The sequence below is a fragment of the Oncorhynchus masou genome, chromosome 22, assembly GCF_036934945.1.
Source record: "Oncorhynchus masou masou isolate Uvic2021 chromosome 22, UVic_Omas_1.1, whole genome shotgun sequence".
Classification (NCBI taxonomy): Eukaryota; Metazoa; Chordata; class Actinopteri; order Salmoniformes; family Salmonidae; genus Oncorhynchus; species Oncorhynchus masou.
The window spans coordinates 49,195,923-49,213,979 of NC_088233.1; the positions used below are offsets into that span (position 1 = coordinate 49,195,923).

General features: G+C 41.4%; 1 protein-coding gene across 1 annotated transcript; it reads left to right on the forward strand.

Annotated features, from left to right (window-relative positions):
* Positions 1-419: 419 nt before the first annotated feature.
* On the forward strand, positions 420-12,178 carry mpi (mannose phosphate isomerase). The gene is made up of 8 exons (XM_064930464.1): positions 420-491; positions 973-1,100; positions 4,473-4,673; positions 4,860-5,001; positions 5,643-5,822; positions 8,333-8,506; positions 9,851-10,059; positions 10,381-12,178. The coding sequence occupies exons 1-8, from the start codon at positions 476-478 to the stop codon at positions 10,597-10,599; spliced, it is 1,269 nt and encodes a 422-aa protein (XP_064786536.1). The 5' UTR covers positions 420-475; the 3' UTR covers positions 10,600-12,178.
* The last annotated feature ends 5,879 nt before the right edge of the window (positions 12,179-18,057 follow it).

Sequence of the window (18,057 nt, forward strand, 5' to 3'; positions counted from 1 at the left end):
TACTATTTTGTAACATTTCGAGGTGTATTAATGGCACTAGCCAGACCTATGGTTAAAAATACAATATTTGGAAAATTCCCCCCTTAGGCTAAAGTTGACAAGGTCAAGGCAATTTTTTTTTAAAGAAACCATTATTTTAATTTGATCAGTAAACTGCAGCAGAGGGAAATACATACATAAAGTTGGGTTGAAAGTAACATATACATGCCACGATCAAAACAACTGGGAACTCGGAAATCTCCAACTGATTTTCAGCTCGGAAAGCCGGTGCTCTAAAAAAAATGACAGAGTATCCGATTTGTTATTCCGAGTTGGATGACCATTAAAAATGTTTATCCGAGTTCCCGTTTGTCTTGAACGCACTGAAGTCGGAAGTCAGAGATTTCAGAGTTCCCAGTTGTTTTGAACGCGGCATAGGATGAGCCCAAGGCCATATAAAGACGTCAGAACTACAGTGATAGCCGACGTTGCAGCCATGGAGGAAGTAAGAGGTGAAACATATTTCTCTTTTTTTGTATTGATTTAATCCGTAAAATGCTTTTAATGACACTGTCACACGTAGCGACAATGTCGCCATATAACCGCATCGAACAGCAGAGCATGTTTTCGTATTTAAACATGAAGTAAAGCAACTTCGTTTCGCAAGCATCCATTGAAATTTTACCAGAGATTACGTTTACTGCACGCGAGCCACCTTCATAATAGAGCACGCAAATGCATTAGTTATCGTGTATCGTTTAGAATTCTGAAAATGAGAACACATAATTTACACGAGATATATTCGAATTAAAAGGTTGAGTTCAATAACCTATAAAATAGCTGATGTTTTGCTTTCAATGAACGCTGCAGATTCTGCAGTGCGGAGGGACTTACTCAAAAGTGCAATTCTCAGTCATATTGTAGACTTGTGATAAAATTGGTGTGCATGTTGTTCATATTGAAAGTTACTGTCTCTGTTTTCTCATTTTACAGTATTCCCGCTATCCTGTGCAGTGCAGAACTATGCATGGGGGAAGGTTGGTCTGGACAGTGAGGTGGCCAAACTGGTTGTTGGTGGGGATACCTCGGCTGTCATTGAAGCTGACAAACATTATGCAGAGGTAAGATTTAGACAGTGGTGAACCGTGATTTATTGGACCTAGGCCTTTAGCGGGGGTAAAAATTTTCCTGAATGTCAAACTTCACCAATAGTCTAGCGACTACAATAGTGGCACATCTAAGGTGACCATAATTTGCGCACTCTGTGTAGGAGGGAATCTTTTAAAAAAAACACACAAACACATACACGGCCACAAGAGAGAGCAGTCTCTCACACAGCATACTGTTAAATGCGACCCATTCATTAAAGGCCAGTAGGCCCCCAATCATAACAAAAACATTAAGCATTTCCAAATTAAAATCTACTTCCCATTGCGCACATCTGTTATCACGTTCAGTACAAAGTAAACAGTGCTCTAAAGTATAAATGCAACAATTTCACGCATTATTTTCAGAGGTAGCTAAGGGCAAGTGAGCTGCAAAAAAACTGCCATTCACCAAATGATGATCATTTGAAACAGAACTTATTTTTGAAAGTTAATCATGAAGGGCGACGTTAACAAATTAGCAGAAACATCCTCCCTGATAACATGTGTGGCTGCACAACAAAACAAAAGCTAGCTAGACCGAAGGAAAACTAGGCTACTGCTCATCCTCTCAGGAATGATGTATCTAGGAATTGGAGAAGTTGGGAGTAAAACATTTTTTTAAAGTAGCGCAAGTAAAAACAGTCCCACTCATTGCAAGTCCAAATGTTATTATTGGTTGATTTCCATGTCACTCCAAAATTCTGCCCTAATACAGTTGAATGACCATTGACTGAACAATGGCATTGATCACATGAGACCATTCATTCCTATGTGAAGACTCAATAGCCAGATTAAGCTAAATTAAATGTGTTTAAGATGGCTTTTCATGGAGACATAACATGTACAGTTTGAGCTACTCCAAGAAGTGAAGTTGCGTGCTACCACAGTGCTGCCCCTTCTCATTCAGTAACTTTAGTTGAAGACCGACTGGGGTACTGCAGGCTGCCATTAAAAACCTCTTCAGGATCTGCCCCTTTTTTAAAAATTTTGCCTAAGATGACACCCAACTCGTAACTGCCTGCAGCTCTGGACCTGAAGCAATGATATGCATATTCTTGAAACCTTTTGAAAGGATACACTTTGAAGGTTGTGGAAATGTTAAATTAATGTAGGGGAATATAACCCATTAGATCTATTACATTTTTTTTATGTGTACCATCTTTGAAATGCAAGAGAAAGGCCATAAGGTATTCCAGCCCAGGTGCAATTAAAATTTTGGCCACTAGATGGCAGCACTGTATGTGCAAAGTTTTAGACTGATCCAATGAAACACTGCATTTCTGTTCAAAATGTTGTATCAAGACTGCCCAAATGTGCCTAATTGGTTAATTAATACATTTTCAAGTTAATAACTGTGCACTCTCCTCAAACAGTAGCATATCATTTTTTCACTGTAAAAGCTACTGTAAATTGGAGAGTGCAGTTAGCATAAATTCCTGAATCTTTCTGCCAGTATCAGATATGTCTATCCTGGGATATGTCTGTCCTTGTTACTTACTACCTCAGGCTAATGTGATTAGCATATGTTAGCTCAACCGTCCCGCGAGGGACCCACCGTTCCTGTATAGGTTGTCATAGGGGGATACCTAGTCAGTAGTTCACCTGAAATGTGTCTTCTGCATTTAACCCAACCCCTTTGAATCTGAGAGGTACATTAGCAAGTAAATTATACTCTTCCTCTTCTGTGTGATTTTAAAATAATTGGTTCAAGGACATGCATCAGGTCTATTAAAAGCAATTATTACCATGATTGTCTTCAAAACATTACATTTTTTACACAAAGATTGACAACGAATATCTTCCTTTTCCCATTCAACATAAGGGGGGATCCTGTTTTCCGCTAACAATGCCTGCAGTACCGTGGCTTCAATGAGAGGAGGCAGTCGTTCTCCCCTGTAAATGGCAGATGTCCACCCCCCAAAAAATCCTGATTGGATTTTCTTTCCTCGTCCGTCCGTGTTAACCTTTTCAACAGAAACTGAATAGAAATCCGAATAAAAATGTAAATTATTAAAATGTCATTAATATTTTATATAAAGAATCAAGAATTTTATAAATCTTTATGCTCTCTCTGAAGGTGTAGCCTATGGTGTTTTTTTCCCCATTCCTGTCCTGCAGATAATTTAAATTTTTACAAAGCCCAAAGGACTTTGGCTGTGTCTCTTACCCTTCAAGCTCACTCAATGCCTGCCCTGTCACAAGTCATTCTTTATTTAGCCTTACAGGGAGGGTTTATCATAAATGTACATGTTTTATTTATCTGTTATTTTACCAGGTTACTGTTCTCAGTCTCATTTGCAGCAATGACCTGGGGAATAGTTACAGGGGAGAGGAGGGGGATTAATGAGCCAATTGCAAACTGGGGATTATTAAGTGACCATGATGGTATGAGGGCCACATTGGGAATTTAGCCAGGACAAAGGGTTAACACCAATACAACAAGTGCCATGGGATCTTTAATGACCTCAGAGTCAGGACACCTGTTTAATGTCCCACCCGAAAGACTGCACCCTACACAGGGCAGTGTCCCCAATCACTGCCCCGGGGCATTGAGATTTTTTTTTAGACCAGAGGAAAGAGTGCCTCCTACTGGACCTCCAACACCACTTCCAGCAGCATCTGGTCTCCCATCCATGAACTGACCTGGACCAACCCTGCTTAGCTTCAGAAGCAAGCCAGCGGTGATATGCAGGGTGGTATGCTGCTGACATTAATAGGTCTGAGTATGGGAGTGGGGACGTGCTGAGGTGAATGGGCAGATGTATTTTCATACTCTGCAATCAGCATCCATAGTCAGTAGTCTGGGTGCCTTCTCCTGTTTGAGACAATCCTCTGGTCCTAAACAATAGCTTCCTAAGATGGCACCTAGGCTATCATATATGCATTGAAGATCATTCTATTGAACTGTGTTCATATCCTGTTTATCATTCTTTGAATGTTATTGACATTTTCATACTTAAAACAAACTAAATTAATTAAAGGTATTTTTGTTATCTTTGAGAGAACCTGATCACAATGGATGATGAAGCTAAATCACAAAGTGATGTTAACTCTGTTTTTATATATATATATTTAAATAGTCGCACACTTAGTGTATAACATCCCAGGAATGTATTGGGTAAAAAAGACCCTGAAGAAGGCAGTGATGCTGAAATGTTTTACCCAATAAATTACTAGGAGGTATGGAGTGTACGTCTCTGTTTCTACAGTTTATTCTCAGTCAGCGCCTCTACACTAAATAATATTCTCTGGGTGTGTGCCAACTCATGCTTTATATTAAACTGTTTTAAAAGAGAGATACTCTTGTATGGTCAATGATGCGGCCCCTCCCTGTGTGTCTTGCAGCTTTGGATGGGTGCTCACCCCAAAGGAGACGCCCTCATCAAGGACAACCGGATAGCCCAGAGGACGCTCGGTCAGTGGATTGCAGACTACCCAGCATGCTTGGGGTCAAAGGTCAAAGACACCTTCCAGGGCCAGCTTCCCTTCCTCTTCAAGGTCCTGTCGGTCAACACCGCTCTGTCAATACAGGCCCATCCGAACAGGGTAAGTCCTGGGTTGTGTTCATTAGGGCACACTGTAGCACAGCATTTTTCAGTGGAAAATTGTCTGCTGACCAACCCAAAAACCAAAGGGGAGGAGGGGGTTACATGTAGATATGGTGTATTTTGTGTTCTAAATTTGTTTCATTTAAAAAAAAATCATCTCTTTTCCCATTGGCTCTCACACCAGGAGTTGGCTGGAAGGCTCCATGCTCAGTTTCCAGAGCATTACCCTGACAACAACCACAAGCCTGAGATGGCCGTCGCACTCACGCATTTTGAAGGCCTCTGTGGCTTCAGGCCCGTGGAAGAGATCATTGGCTTTCTCAAATGTGAGTCCCATATCTTGCAGATTGTCCATTATCAGTGTTTTATAATCCATGTTTTTAAAATGTGTTCAACAGCACAGCAGCTCAGTTGAGGGATTTCCTTCACTTTAAGATAAATTAAGTAGAGATCAATGATGCTCAGTAATCCCTTTAAAAGGGATAGTTCATTTGAAGTGTTGGCTCATTTTTGACTTGCCTAGGGTATTGCCGTTTCCTCAACTATTTTAAAGTTTGTTACCTGGTTATTTAGCGACATCTAGAATAATCTGGCTAGCATCTTTTGAGAATATAGCAATGCTAGTGGAAACGGATTGTATCACTTAGCAGTGCATTCAAAAGTATGGGGAATGCGGAGGAGTGGACCAAAAATGGCACCACTCTCTGTGGGAGGCAAAGCCCTCTCCCCACTCTTTTATTTTATCTACAGCTAACTGCTACCGTTCAAATTGTAGGAAATGTACTTTAAAACTGCACATGTTTCTCTCCTCCGCCAAGAGGGGAGCCACTCATTTTTTTGGGGGGGGGGGCACACACCATCCAAATCGTGCTTAGGGCCCCCAAAGGCTAGAGCTGGCCTTGACTGTTATACAATCCATCCGAGGATTGTATTCAAGTTTGCCGAGAGTGTAAAATGTGTGTCCCAGCCGTGCCAGAATTCCAAGCTCTTGTAGGGAGCGAGACGGCAGAGGAGCTGGTGAGCAGTAGAGGGGAGGCGGGCCGCACCTCGCTGGCCCTGAAGAAGTGCTTCACCCGCATGATGAACTGTGAGAAGAAAGTGTTTGTGGACCAGCTCAACATGCTGGTGAAAAGAGTCACTGAGGAAGGTGAGCATCAAAAAATAAGTATTTTGTTTTTGTGACACCATACACTTCTTCTCTGTTGGGTAGACGCCCAGATCTGTTTGTTCTGTATCACCAACTCCTATGGTCGTTGACATGTCAAGCCAAACATGACCTATTTGGCAACAGCCATAGAAGTTGCCAAGACTGCACAAACTGATCTGGGACCAGGCCTCAACTTTCTTGCGTACGTTTCAAAAAGAGGTTATTAAAAAGATAACAGGGGTTAAAGTTCTAAGTCACTGCGACGGAGTGCCGTGGTATGGATTCTGGAGAGGTTGCATTTGAGATCAGCATAAATCTTTGGAAATAAGTTTTGTATCTTGTTCGATATGATCACACTTTTACATGACTGTTTATTTCTCTACTTCAAATTGCGTGCGTGGTATCGTTTTACAAATCCTGTTTTACAACTGGAGCTTCATGCATGGTTTAGGGAGGTGCCGCTGCACAACATACTACTTAAAGGAGCAATGATATACAGTGCATTCGGAAAGTATTCAGACCCCTTGACTTTTTACACATTTGTTACATTACAGGCTTATTCTAAAATTTATTAAATTGTTGTTTTTTACCCCTCAAATCTACACACAATACCCCAATAATGACAAGGCAAAAACAGGTTTATGGAAATATTTGAAAATGTGTAAAAAAAAAATAAAAAAAACATCACATTTTACATCAGTATTCAGACCCTTTACTCAGTACTTTGAAGCACCTTCGGCAGCGATTACAGCCTCAAATCGTTTTGGGTATGACGCTACAAGCTTGGCACACCTGTATTTGGAGTTTCTCCCATTCGTCTCTGCAGATCCCCTCAAGCTCTGTCAGGTTGGATAGGGAGCGTCGCTGCACCGCAAGTCCGGGCTCTGGCTGGGCCACTGAAGAACATGGAAACTTGTTCTGAATCCTTTCCTGCGTTGTCTTGGCTGTGTGCTTAGGGTTGTCCTGTTGGAAGTTGAACCTTTGCCCCAGCCTGAGGTCCTAACCTGCTCCAGAGCGCTTTTCATCAAGGATCTCACCTTTGCTACGTTCATCTTTCCCTGAACTCCAATGTGCCTTTTCTGAGGACTGGCTTCTGTCTGGCCACTCTACCATAAAAGTCTGATTGATGGTTGTCCTTCTGGAAGGTTCTCCCATCTCCACAGAGGAACTCTGTCTGTCAGAGTGAACACCGGGTTCTTGGTCACCTCCCTGACCAAGGCCCTATCCCCCAATTGCTAAATTTGGCCTTCTTCCATTTAAGAATGGAGGCCGCTGTGTTCTTGGACCTTCAATGCTGCAGAAATGTTTTGGTACCCTTCTCCAGATCTGTGCCTCGACACAATCCTGTTTCGGAGCTCTATCAACAATGCCTTCGACCTCATGGCTTGGTTTTTGCTCTGACATGCACTGTCAACTGTCTGACCTTATATAGATGGGTGTGTGCCTTTCCATATAATGTCCAATCAATTGAATTTACCACAGTTGGACTCCAAGTTGTAGAAACACCAAGGATGATAAATGGAAACAGGAAGCACCAGAGCTCAATTTCGAGTCTCATAGTAAGGGGGTCTGAATAGTTATGTAAGGTATTTTTGTTTATTTTAATACAGTTGCAAAGATGTCAACTTGTTTACGCTTTCATTATTGGGTGTTGTGTGTAGATTGAGGAAAACAATTTAATTTAATCCATTTTAGAATAAGACTAACTTAACAAAGTGTGGAAAAAGTCAAAGGGGTCTGAAATCTTTCCGAAGGCACTGTACTTTGTAATAGATATTGAATTAGAGTAAATGATTCATAATTTAGGTACTAATAATAATATTCAGGATATTGTGTGTACATTTTATAGCCACTGTGCTGCGTCAGTTAGGCTACAGGTGCTTATAGCACATCTGACCATACATGGGCACCTATATGCATGGTTCAATATGTTAAAGTAAAATTTATATTTTACATGGTCAGCATTAATTAGAAAACAACATCATTTTGGAGTAGAATGTTCTTTTAAAAAGTTCTTAGAACTGCACTTCTGTCCTGCGACATACAAATTATCCCAGGGAGAACCCCAACCCACTAAGCAAGGGGACTGTAATTGGTCAAACTCTAAGTTTAATACATGTACAAAATAATGATATTCCCTGAAAGCATGATGGCCATGACTTTCTTACATGAAAGGGGAGGTTAACTTGGCCCCAAACTATTCTTTAACCCCTGTAATCAATAGTACATTGGAATAAATTATATACTCCTTGAGATTGGAAAACTTGACTAAGCATTATGCAAAGGACCTCTTGCACCAAAACATCTTTCTGTTTAATATTAAACCTTCATTTATCCAGGTTGGTCTTGTTGAGATACAAATCTCTTTCACGAGAGATGGGTTGTTCACTATGCATTAAACAGACTGAAACTGGGAGGGACTCGTTTTTATTTTCTGTAGCGAAACATTTTCGTTGCATGCCCAAATGAACACGACCCTATGTTAAAGGCTTTTGTTTTACCTCATTCAGCTGCTGCAGGGAAGGACACATCAGACAGTAACAGTGAACTGTTGCTCCGGCTCCACTTCCAGTATCCGGGTGACATCGGCTGTTTTTCCATCTACTTCCTAAACCGCATTGTGCTGGAGCCAGGCGACGCCATGTTTCTGGGTGCCAATGAACCGCACGCGTACCTCAATGGAGGTCAGGGGTCAACCAGTCAGATTCTTAGAAAGTCAACTAGATGTGTGAAAGTTGTGTATTGATAGGCTGTTAGAGAACAATGGAAATACTTTTCTATATATAGTGCATGTGGACACCCCTTCAATATAGTGGATTTTGCTATTCCCGTCAGAAACATTGCTGACTGGTGTATAAAATCGAGCACACAGCCATGCAATCTCTATAGACAAGTTAGCTGTAGAATGGCCTTAATGAAGAGCTCAGTGACATTCAATGTGGCACTGTCATAGGATGCCACCTTTCCAACAAGCCAGTTTGTCAAATTTCTGCCCAGCTAAAGCTGCCCCGGTCAACTGTTAGTGCTGTTTTTCTGACAACTCTTAGTAGTAGGCCACACAAGCTCACAAAACGGGACCGCCGAGTGCTGAAAAGTCACCTGTCCTCGGTAGCAACACTCACTGAGTCCCAGACAGCCTCTGGAAGCAACGTCAGCACAAATGTTAGTCGGAAGATTCATGAAATGGGTTTCCGTGGCCGAGCAGCTGCACACAAGTCGAAGATCAACATGTGCAATGACAAGCTTTGGCTGGAGTGGTTTAAAGCTCGCCGCCATTGCACTCTGGAGCAGTGGAAACGCATTGTCTGTGATGAATGTGTGAATCACACTTCACCATCTGGCAGGCTGAATCTGGGTTTGGTGAATGAATGCCAGGAGAACGGTACCTTCCCGACTGTATAGTGCCAACCGTAAAGTTTGGTGTATTAATAGTATTGGGCTGTTTTTCATGGTTCGGGCTCGGCCCCTTAGTTCCAGTGAAGGGGAATCTTAATGCTACAGCATACAATGACATTCTAGACAATTCTGTGCATCAAAAGGGGGGGGCGGCGGCAACTCCATATTAATTCCCATGATTTTGGAATGAGATGTTTGAGTGGGTGTCCACATACTTTTGGTGAGTAATACAGTAGATGAGCAATTGTTTAATGTGGTATTCGCACAGCCATGAAAACATGTTTCCCATGTGCTGGATTATTGAGAGGATACTGTAGAAGTGAGAACAAAAATATTCTGCTCACTTGTATTGTTGCTTCCAAAGTATAGAGCTTCAGACCCTTTCTTAAAATTATTTTATTTTAACTACACTTTGGGTGCTATATCAGTATGTAGATCTGTTATACAATGAGATTACCTATTGAAATACCTTTTTAAACTATGACATTTGACTTTTTTTATGTTAATTTGACTCTCAAATACAGAGCAGTGAGAATTCTAATCTTCAAAAAGATTATATATATATTTTTTTTAAATAAAGTTTACTGTTTAGTGTCCTATATCCCAATTATCTCTCTCACATTGCTACTCAGACTGCATAGAGTGCATGGCCTGCTCAGACAACACGGTGCGCGCCGGCCTGACGCCCAAGTTCATCGACGTCAACACCCTGTGTGAGATGCTGAACTACAGCCCCGCTCCAGCCAGCGCCAAGATCTTCCCCTCCATACAGGACCCCTCAGACCCCTTTGTCTACCTCTATGATCCCCCTGTTCCTGACTTCACTGTCATGAGGATACAGGTAATTTACTTACTCATTTAGCCTGTTCCCAGATCTGTTTGTGCTGTCAGTTTGTGTGTCTTGCCAACTCCTATGGTCATTGTGTTGTCTGGCGTGACAAACGGTTGACAATATTCTCTGTTTTGAATGGGTCTCTTGTAGTAAGCCATTACATATTTGTTCCAGTGTGTCTCATAAATTAAATGTAATGTAGGTAATATCATTTTCTTCTTCCTTCTCTACTTTCTCTCCCCTGACCTCTGTCTGCCTTCTTCTCCAACCCCCTATTCCCTTTTTCCTCTGCTTCCCCTCATTCCCCCACCTCTCTCTCTCCATCTCCAGGTGCCCGCCTCAGTCAGGCAGTACACGGTGGCCCCGGTGGACTGTGCGGGCATCCTGCTGGTGATTGAGGGTGAGGCCACCGGCACCTCCGCCGCTGCCCTCTCTGACATCACCCTGAGCCGGGGCACTGTCCTCTTCATCTCAGCCAATGAGAGCGTCTCCCTTCACATCACCTCCCCCTCCGGAATGACTATGTACCGGGCCTGCAGTCTCCTGTAGCCCCAGGCCTTCTGATAACGTCACCTACCAACATCAACCCAACCCCGTTCTCCCATTCGTCATGGCGGGGTGTCCCCTGACTTAAAGCCAGTAGTGATAGACTGAAGATGGCCTACTAACAGTTTTAACCCCTCTTTAACTGTAGTCTATGTGCAGTTCCATTCCTTTTTCTCAGACAATCGCCCTGACAGGTACAGGAACATGCACAGCTTTGTGTGTGTGTGTGATACACACCCTTGTGGTTTGTGTACTTGCTGTGGTCCTTTTTATTCGGCCCATGTTTCTGTGAAGGTTTACACAGTATGCCTCAGCTCACATCTCGCTGTAAGTGTCACATACTCTGTCGTTGCTGATTTTAAATTTTTTTTTTTTTTTTTTTTTTTTAATTGAGCATGTTGTAATTAACTACCTTTTATAAGCATTTTTTCAGTGGGGAAATCTTCTGTTCAATAGTAGTGCTTTTTAAGACAATGCATCATAACAAAAACAGTATTTTAAATATCAGCTGACTTGGGAACATTTTGCATTTACAGTATGCTGAGATTCCCTGTGCATGTTTGCGGAACAAAGGCACCTGCCCATTCACACGCATATTTGCCCGCCACATACATAGTGTACTTACAAATAGAGCATATAGTAAGACTGTATAGCTACTGTATGGGGAGGCCTTTTCTTCAGCTGGACCGCCAACATTGAAGTTGGTTTAGTTGAAAAAAATGTCAGGCTTAAGCAGTATGTGACCATGCAATTCAACTCACGCGTCCAACAGAAATGCATTCCGCAGTAGTCTGGATTGATGGTGGCTTGTGAGCTGTACTGTGTCAATGGTAACACCTCACACTCTATTACAGGATACGAAGTTGTTGTTTGAGCTGGACTGCATTGCAGTTGGTGACCACCGACTCCTTGCATCCTAAATGACTACTGATTATAACTTGTATAGCAGACAGTCTGTAGTCGCAGACTGCAACGTAAGCTCTCAAACACGCAAAATGGCTTTCCCCAAAGGTCAAAAAAGTGAAATTTTGTATGTTTGTTCGTTCATTTTGAATGAAGCTCTGTTGGGTCAGGCATGTCTCCTGGTTGGTGTTCATTCGAGCACATCGTAGCAAAAGGAAAATTAGTTTCTTATTGGAGAAGTACTGATTGTATCTCCCCGTTTCTGTTTTGTGCTTAATGAACATGATCCTGGTTCTTTCAATTGAACAGCGATGATCCACTTACGATTTGTGAATGAAGGACGGGAACAGAGCGAGAACGATAACTAAGTCATTTGTTCTGAACTTGTTTGTATGCCAACTAGTTTTGTCCAGGATATTTTAAATTACATGAAATGTTTGCACTACAATAGTTTAAAAAAAAAAAATATATATATATATACTAGACATTTGATTGAAAGTCTGAAGACTAAGATTTATGGGTTAAAGGTATAATGGTTTTACTTTAACATTTGTGAATGTTTATTTTCAATAGGAGCTGTAATGAGAGCATGGTTTTGCAATTGACTATACTACAGTAGCATGGCTCTCTACAGAGAGTGTCTGTATGTAAACCTAAATAAAACATTCTGTACTAGTGAGTGCAGTGCTTTCATTGGGATTGAATACCCAGAGTGAAGAGACGTGTGCTCTAGTATTAGATTTATTTAACCAGGTAGAACAAGTTTTCATTTGCGACCTGGCCAAGAGAAAAGCAAAGCAGTTCAACAATACAGTTGCACATGGCATAAACAAACATCCAATCAATAATAGAGTAGGAAGATCTATATACAGCATGTGCAAATGAGGTAAGGCAATAAATAGGACATGGTGGCAAAGTAATTACAATATAGCAAATTGGACTGGTAGGCTGTGCAGAGGATGACTGTGCAAGTTAAGATACCGGGGTGCAAAGGAGCAAGATAACTACAGTATGGGGATGTGGTAGCTTGGATGGGCTATTTACAGGTTCAGTGAGCTGCTCTGACAGCTGGTGCTTAAAGCTAGTGAGGGAGGTAAGAGGTCTCCAGCTTCAGATATTTTTGCAGTTCATTCCAGTCATTGGCAGCAGAGAGGTGGCCAAAGGAAGAATTGGCTTTGGGGGTGACCAGTGAGAAATACCAGCTGGAGTGTGTGCTACGGGTGGGTGCTGCTATGGTGACCAGTGAGCTAATGCGGAGCTTAACCTAGCAGAGACTTGTAGATGACTTGGAGCCAGTGGGTTTGAGTATGAAGCAAGGGCCAGCCAACGAGAGCATACAGGTCGCAATGGTGGGTAGTATATGGGGCTTTGGTGACAAAACGAATGGCACTGTGATAGACCTCATCCAAGTTGTTGAGTAGAGTGTTGGAGGCTGCTTTTGTAAATGACATCGGTGAAGTCGAGGATCGGTTGGATAGTCAGTTTTACGAGGGTATGGTTGGCAGCATGAGTGAAGGATGCTTTGTTGAGAAATAGGAAGCTTATTCTAGATTGAATGTTCAATTGCAGATGTTTAATGTGAGTCTGGAAGGAGAGTTTACAGTCGAACCAGACACCTAGGTATTTGTAGTTGTCCACATATTCTATGTGGGCGGGTGCGCAGGTGCGGGCAGCGATCGGTTGAAGAGCGTGCATTTAGTTTTACTTGCATTTTTAAGAGCAGTTGGAGGCCACGGAAGGTGAGTTGTATGGCATTGAAGCTCATCTGGAGGTTAGTTAACACAGTGTCCAACAAAGGGCCAGAGGTATACAGAATGGTGTCGTCTGCGTAGAGGTGGATCACCAGCAGCAAGAGCGACGTCATTGATGTATACAGAGAAGAGAGTCGGCCCGAGAATTGAACCCTGTGGCACCCCCATAGAGACGTCCGGACAACAGGCCCTCCGATTCTGACATACTGAACTCTATCTGAGAAGTAGTTGGTGAGCAAAGCGAGGCAATCAGACTCAAGGCTGTTGAGTGTGCCAAAAAAAGCTTTAGGCTGCAGAGTAATGTCTCATCGATGGCGGTTATGATATCGTTTAGGACCTTGAGCGTGGCTGAGGTGCACCCGTGACCAGCTCTGAAACCAGATTGCATAGCGGAGAAGGTACGGTGACATTCGAAATGGTCGGTAATCTGTTACCTTTGGCTTTCAAAGACCTTAGATAGGCAAGGTAGAATAGATATAGGTCTGTAGCAGTTTGGGTCTAGAGTGTCTCCCTCTTTGAAGAGGGGGATGACCGCGGCAGATTTCCAATCTATGGGAATCTCAGACGATACGAAAGAGAGGTTGAACAGGCTAGTGATAGGGGTTGCAACAATTGTCAGATAATCTAGCCCGGTTGATTTGTAGGGGTCCAGATTTTGCAGCTCTTTCAGAACATCAGCTATCTGGATTTGAGTGAAGGAATTTTTGAGTCAAATGTTTTCTAAAGATACAAATCGTCAGTTCACTAAAATGTTTTGCTCAAATTACTTTATTTCTAACTTACGAAAACCTAGTATTTTGCGCCAACTGCGTCCTCTCCTTCAGTGTCAAACTAAGCATGTGATTATGTTGAGTCACTAGGCAGGTTTACCATTGACCCAGGTTCATTTGACAAAAGCAATGTCCCAAACATTTTTGGATACATGTGTGATGGAAGCGGAAGAAATAGGAGGCGTTTGCTAAAGAGCAACAACATTTGTATCCGCTCGACGGGTAGATTTGTCTATTACCAAACTTTGTGACAAATTAAGATGGCAATGCTGTTTTTCAAATAAATTATGATTGCCGAATAATTTGGAAGGTACGCAGGGCACGCGATGTCATCACATAACTATAAAGTACCACTTTTATTACCAAATGTCTTCTGTTTTTCTTAAATAAGTGTTAGATCAGCTTTAATATTGCAGATCGATTGTAGCTTCCATTAATGTAATTGTCGGCATAATTTCCAATCCCCCGTATATTGTTTTGTATGTATATTGTTGTGTATATATATATGTATATTGTTTTGTGTATATATATATATATATATATTGTACCAGTCTAAAGTTTGGATACCTACTCAATCAAGTGTTTTTCTTAATTTTTTACTATTTTCTATATTGTAGAATAATAATGAAGACATTAAACTATGAAATAACACTTGGAATCATGTAGTAACCAAAAAAGTTTTTAATCAAAATGTAATTGAGATTCTTCAAAGTAGCCACCATTTGCTTTGATGACAGCTTTGTACACTCTTGGCATTCTCTCAACCAGCTTCACCTGGAATGCTTTTAGATATACAGAGTAAAGTTGATACTTTCATAACAAGGACAGCAATGACTTTTGGTTTGCCTGGAAACCTGAATTTGAATTGCATTTAATCAGGAGAGCTTGAATCAGAAAAGTTTCCTCCCATGACCTCTACAAGTAAAAATGTTGAGTAAAAGTATATTTTAACGTACTTTACCAGTTGTCCGTGTGGTTGGTCCTTTTGGCAGTAGGAATGTGAAACAATATATCCACAGGACAGAATAATTACAAACTTTTCAAAGCGCTGGGAATGCATTCAGATTTCTATCAGCTGAAGCATGTGCAGAAACATGTAAACACTGGAACGATCTCGGCAACTATGCATGCTTCTCATGCATGTATACTGAACAAAAATATAAATGCAACATGTAAAGTGTTGGTCCCATGTTTTATGAACAGAAATAAAAGATCCCAGAAATATTCATTTTTTCACAAAAAGCTTATTTCTCTAAAATCTTGTCAACAAATGTGTTTTACGTTCCTGTTAGTGAACATTTTTCCTTTGCCAAGATAATCCATCCACCTGACAGTTGTGGCATATCAAGAAGTGTATTAAACAGCATGATCATTACACAGGTGCACCTTGTGCTGGGGACAATAAAAGGCCTCTATAAAATGTGCCGTTTTGTCACACAGCACAATGCCACAGATGTCTCAAGTCGGCATGCTGACTGCAGAAATTTACACCAGAGCTGTGGGCAGATAATTGAATGTTCATGTCTTTACCATAAGCCACCTCCAACATAGTTTTTAGAGAATTTGGCAGTACGGCCAAACGGGCTCACAACCGCAGAACACGCTAGCCCAGGAGCTCCACATTCGACATCTTCACCTGCGGAATCGTCTCAGACCAGCCACCCGGACGACTGATAAAAACTGAGGAGTATTTACATTTGAAGTCAGAAGTTTACATAAACTTAGATTGGAGTTGTTAAAACTCGTTTTTCAACCACTCCACAAATTTCTTGTTAATTAACAAACTATAGTTTTGGCAAGTCGGTTAGGACATCTACTTTGTGCATGACACAAGTCATTTTTCCAACAATTGTTTATAGACAGATTATTTTACTTATAATATCACAATTACTTATATCACAATTCCAGTGGGTCAGAAGTTTACATATACTAAGTTGACTGTGCCTTTTAACAGCTGGGAAAATTCCAGAAAATGTCATGGCTTTAGAAGCTTCTGATAGGCTAATTGACATCATTTGAGTCAATTGGAGGTGTACCTGTGGATGTATTTCAAGGCCTACCTTCAAACTCAGTAAATCTTTGCTTGATATCATGGGAAAATCAAAAGAAATCAAAAGAAATCAGCCAAGACCTCAGAAAAAAATTGTTCTCCACAAGTCTGGTTCATCCTTGGGAGCAATTTCCAAATGCCTGAAACTGCCATGTTCATCTGTACAATCAATAGTACGCAAGTACAAACACCAGCCATCATACTGCTCAGGAAGAAGACGCGTTCTTGCTCTTAGAGATGAACGTATTTTGGTGCGAAAAGTGCAAATCAATCCCTGAACAACAGCAAAGGCCCTTGTGAAGATGCTGGAGGAAACGGGTACAAAAGTATCTATATCCACAGTACAAGAAGTGCTATATTGACATTACCTGAAAGGCCACTCAGCAAGGAAGAAGCCACTGCTCCAAAACCACCATAAATAAGCCAGACTACGGTTTACAATTTTACATGGGGACAAAGATCGTACTTTTTGGAAAAATGTCCTCTGGTCTGATGAAACAAAAATAGAAATGTTTGGCCATAATGACCAATGACCATGTTTGGAGGAAAAGGGGGAGGCTTGCAAGCCGAAGAACCCTATCCCAACCGTGAAGCACGGGGGTCGCAGCATCATGTTGTGGGGGTGCTTTGCTGCAGGAGGGACTGGTGCACTTCACAAAATAGATGACATCATGAGGATGGAAAATTATGTGCATAAATTGAAGCAACATCTCAAGACATCAGCCAGGACGTTAAAGCTTGGTCGCAAATGGGTCTTCCAAATGGACAATGACCCCAAGCATACTTCCAAAGTTGCGGCAAAATGGCTTCAGGACATCAAAGTCAAGGTATTGGAGTGGCCGTCACAAAGCCCTGACCTCAAACCTATAGAAGATTTGTGGGCAGAACTGAAAAAGCATGTGCGAGCAAGGAGGCCTTACAAACCTGACTCAGTTACACCAGCTCTGTCAGGAGGAATGGGCCATAATTCACCCAACTTATTGTGGGAAGCTTGTGGAAGGCTACCCGAAACATTTGACCCAAGTTAAACAATTTAAGGCAATGCTACCAAATACTAATTTAGTGTATGTAAACTTCTGACCCACTGGGAATGTGATGAAAGAAATAGAAGCTGAAATAAATCACTCTCTCTACGATTATTCTGACATTTCACGTTCTTAAAATAAAGTGGTGATCCTAACTGACCTAAGACAGGGAATTTTTGCTAGGATTAAATGTCAGGAATTGTGAAAAAACTGAGTTTAAATGTATTTGGCTAAGGTGTATGTAAACTTCCGACTTCAACTGTATTTGCAGTAAGCTCCAGGTATATGTTCTAATTCTTCTGACATTCCAGGAACCTGCGACCAAAAACAAGCTACATATGGGCAGTACCAGGAATTTTAAATAATAATTTAAATGGGGAAAACTCTTGAATTTGAACTCTTGAATCGGGCATCGTTTTGTGTATCAGTTCATAAACCATGGGCCATGGAATGTTACATTTATTTCACAGTACAAGGGGTGGGTCATGTGAAAATATTTTTTACTTGGGGAGAGGGGTGTTGCATTTTTTTTAATGACCTCTCGAGATGGCCTCAGTTCAGGTTCGCTTCGGGGGCTCTTTTGATGGGCCTGAGTTTCTTTGGAGTGTTCACATTGCAATGAAAAAGGTTCACAAAAATTGTCTGAAAGTGTGAAAACCCCCTTAAACACAGCAGGCTACCACTAACCCATTCATAGACGCTAACAACCTTTAGTGTATTTTGATGAAGTTATCTTCTTGCGGAGGGACTTTTGTTAAGACGTTCAGTCTCAACGTGAACATGCATTGCGGTATGGTTTTGGAAACATAAGGAACCTATCATATCAGCAAGAATTATTTTTCTAAAAATAGAATGTTAAGTTACTTTATGAGTGAATCCGCCAGATCAGAGGGAGTAGGGATGACCAGGGATACTCTCTTGATAAGTGTGTGAATTAGACCATTTTGCTGTCTTGCTAAGTA

What these genes read in the sequence shown, in the direction of transcription:
- mpi (XM_064930464.1), top strand. An exon ending in CTGACAAACATTATGCAGAG is followed by an intron (nt 1,101 to 4,472) that starts GTAAGATTTAGA and finishes TGTGTCTTGCAG; the next exon opens with CTTTGGATGGGTGCTCACCC. An exon ending in GAAAAGAGTCACTGAGGAAG is followed by an intron (nt 5,823 to 8,332) that starts GTGAGCATCAAA and finishes TACCTCATTCAG; the next exon opens with CTGCTGCAGGGAAGGACACA.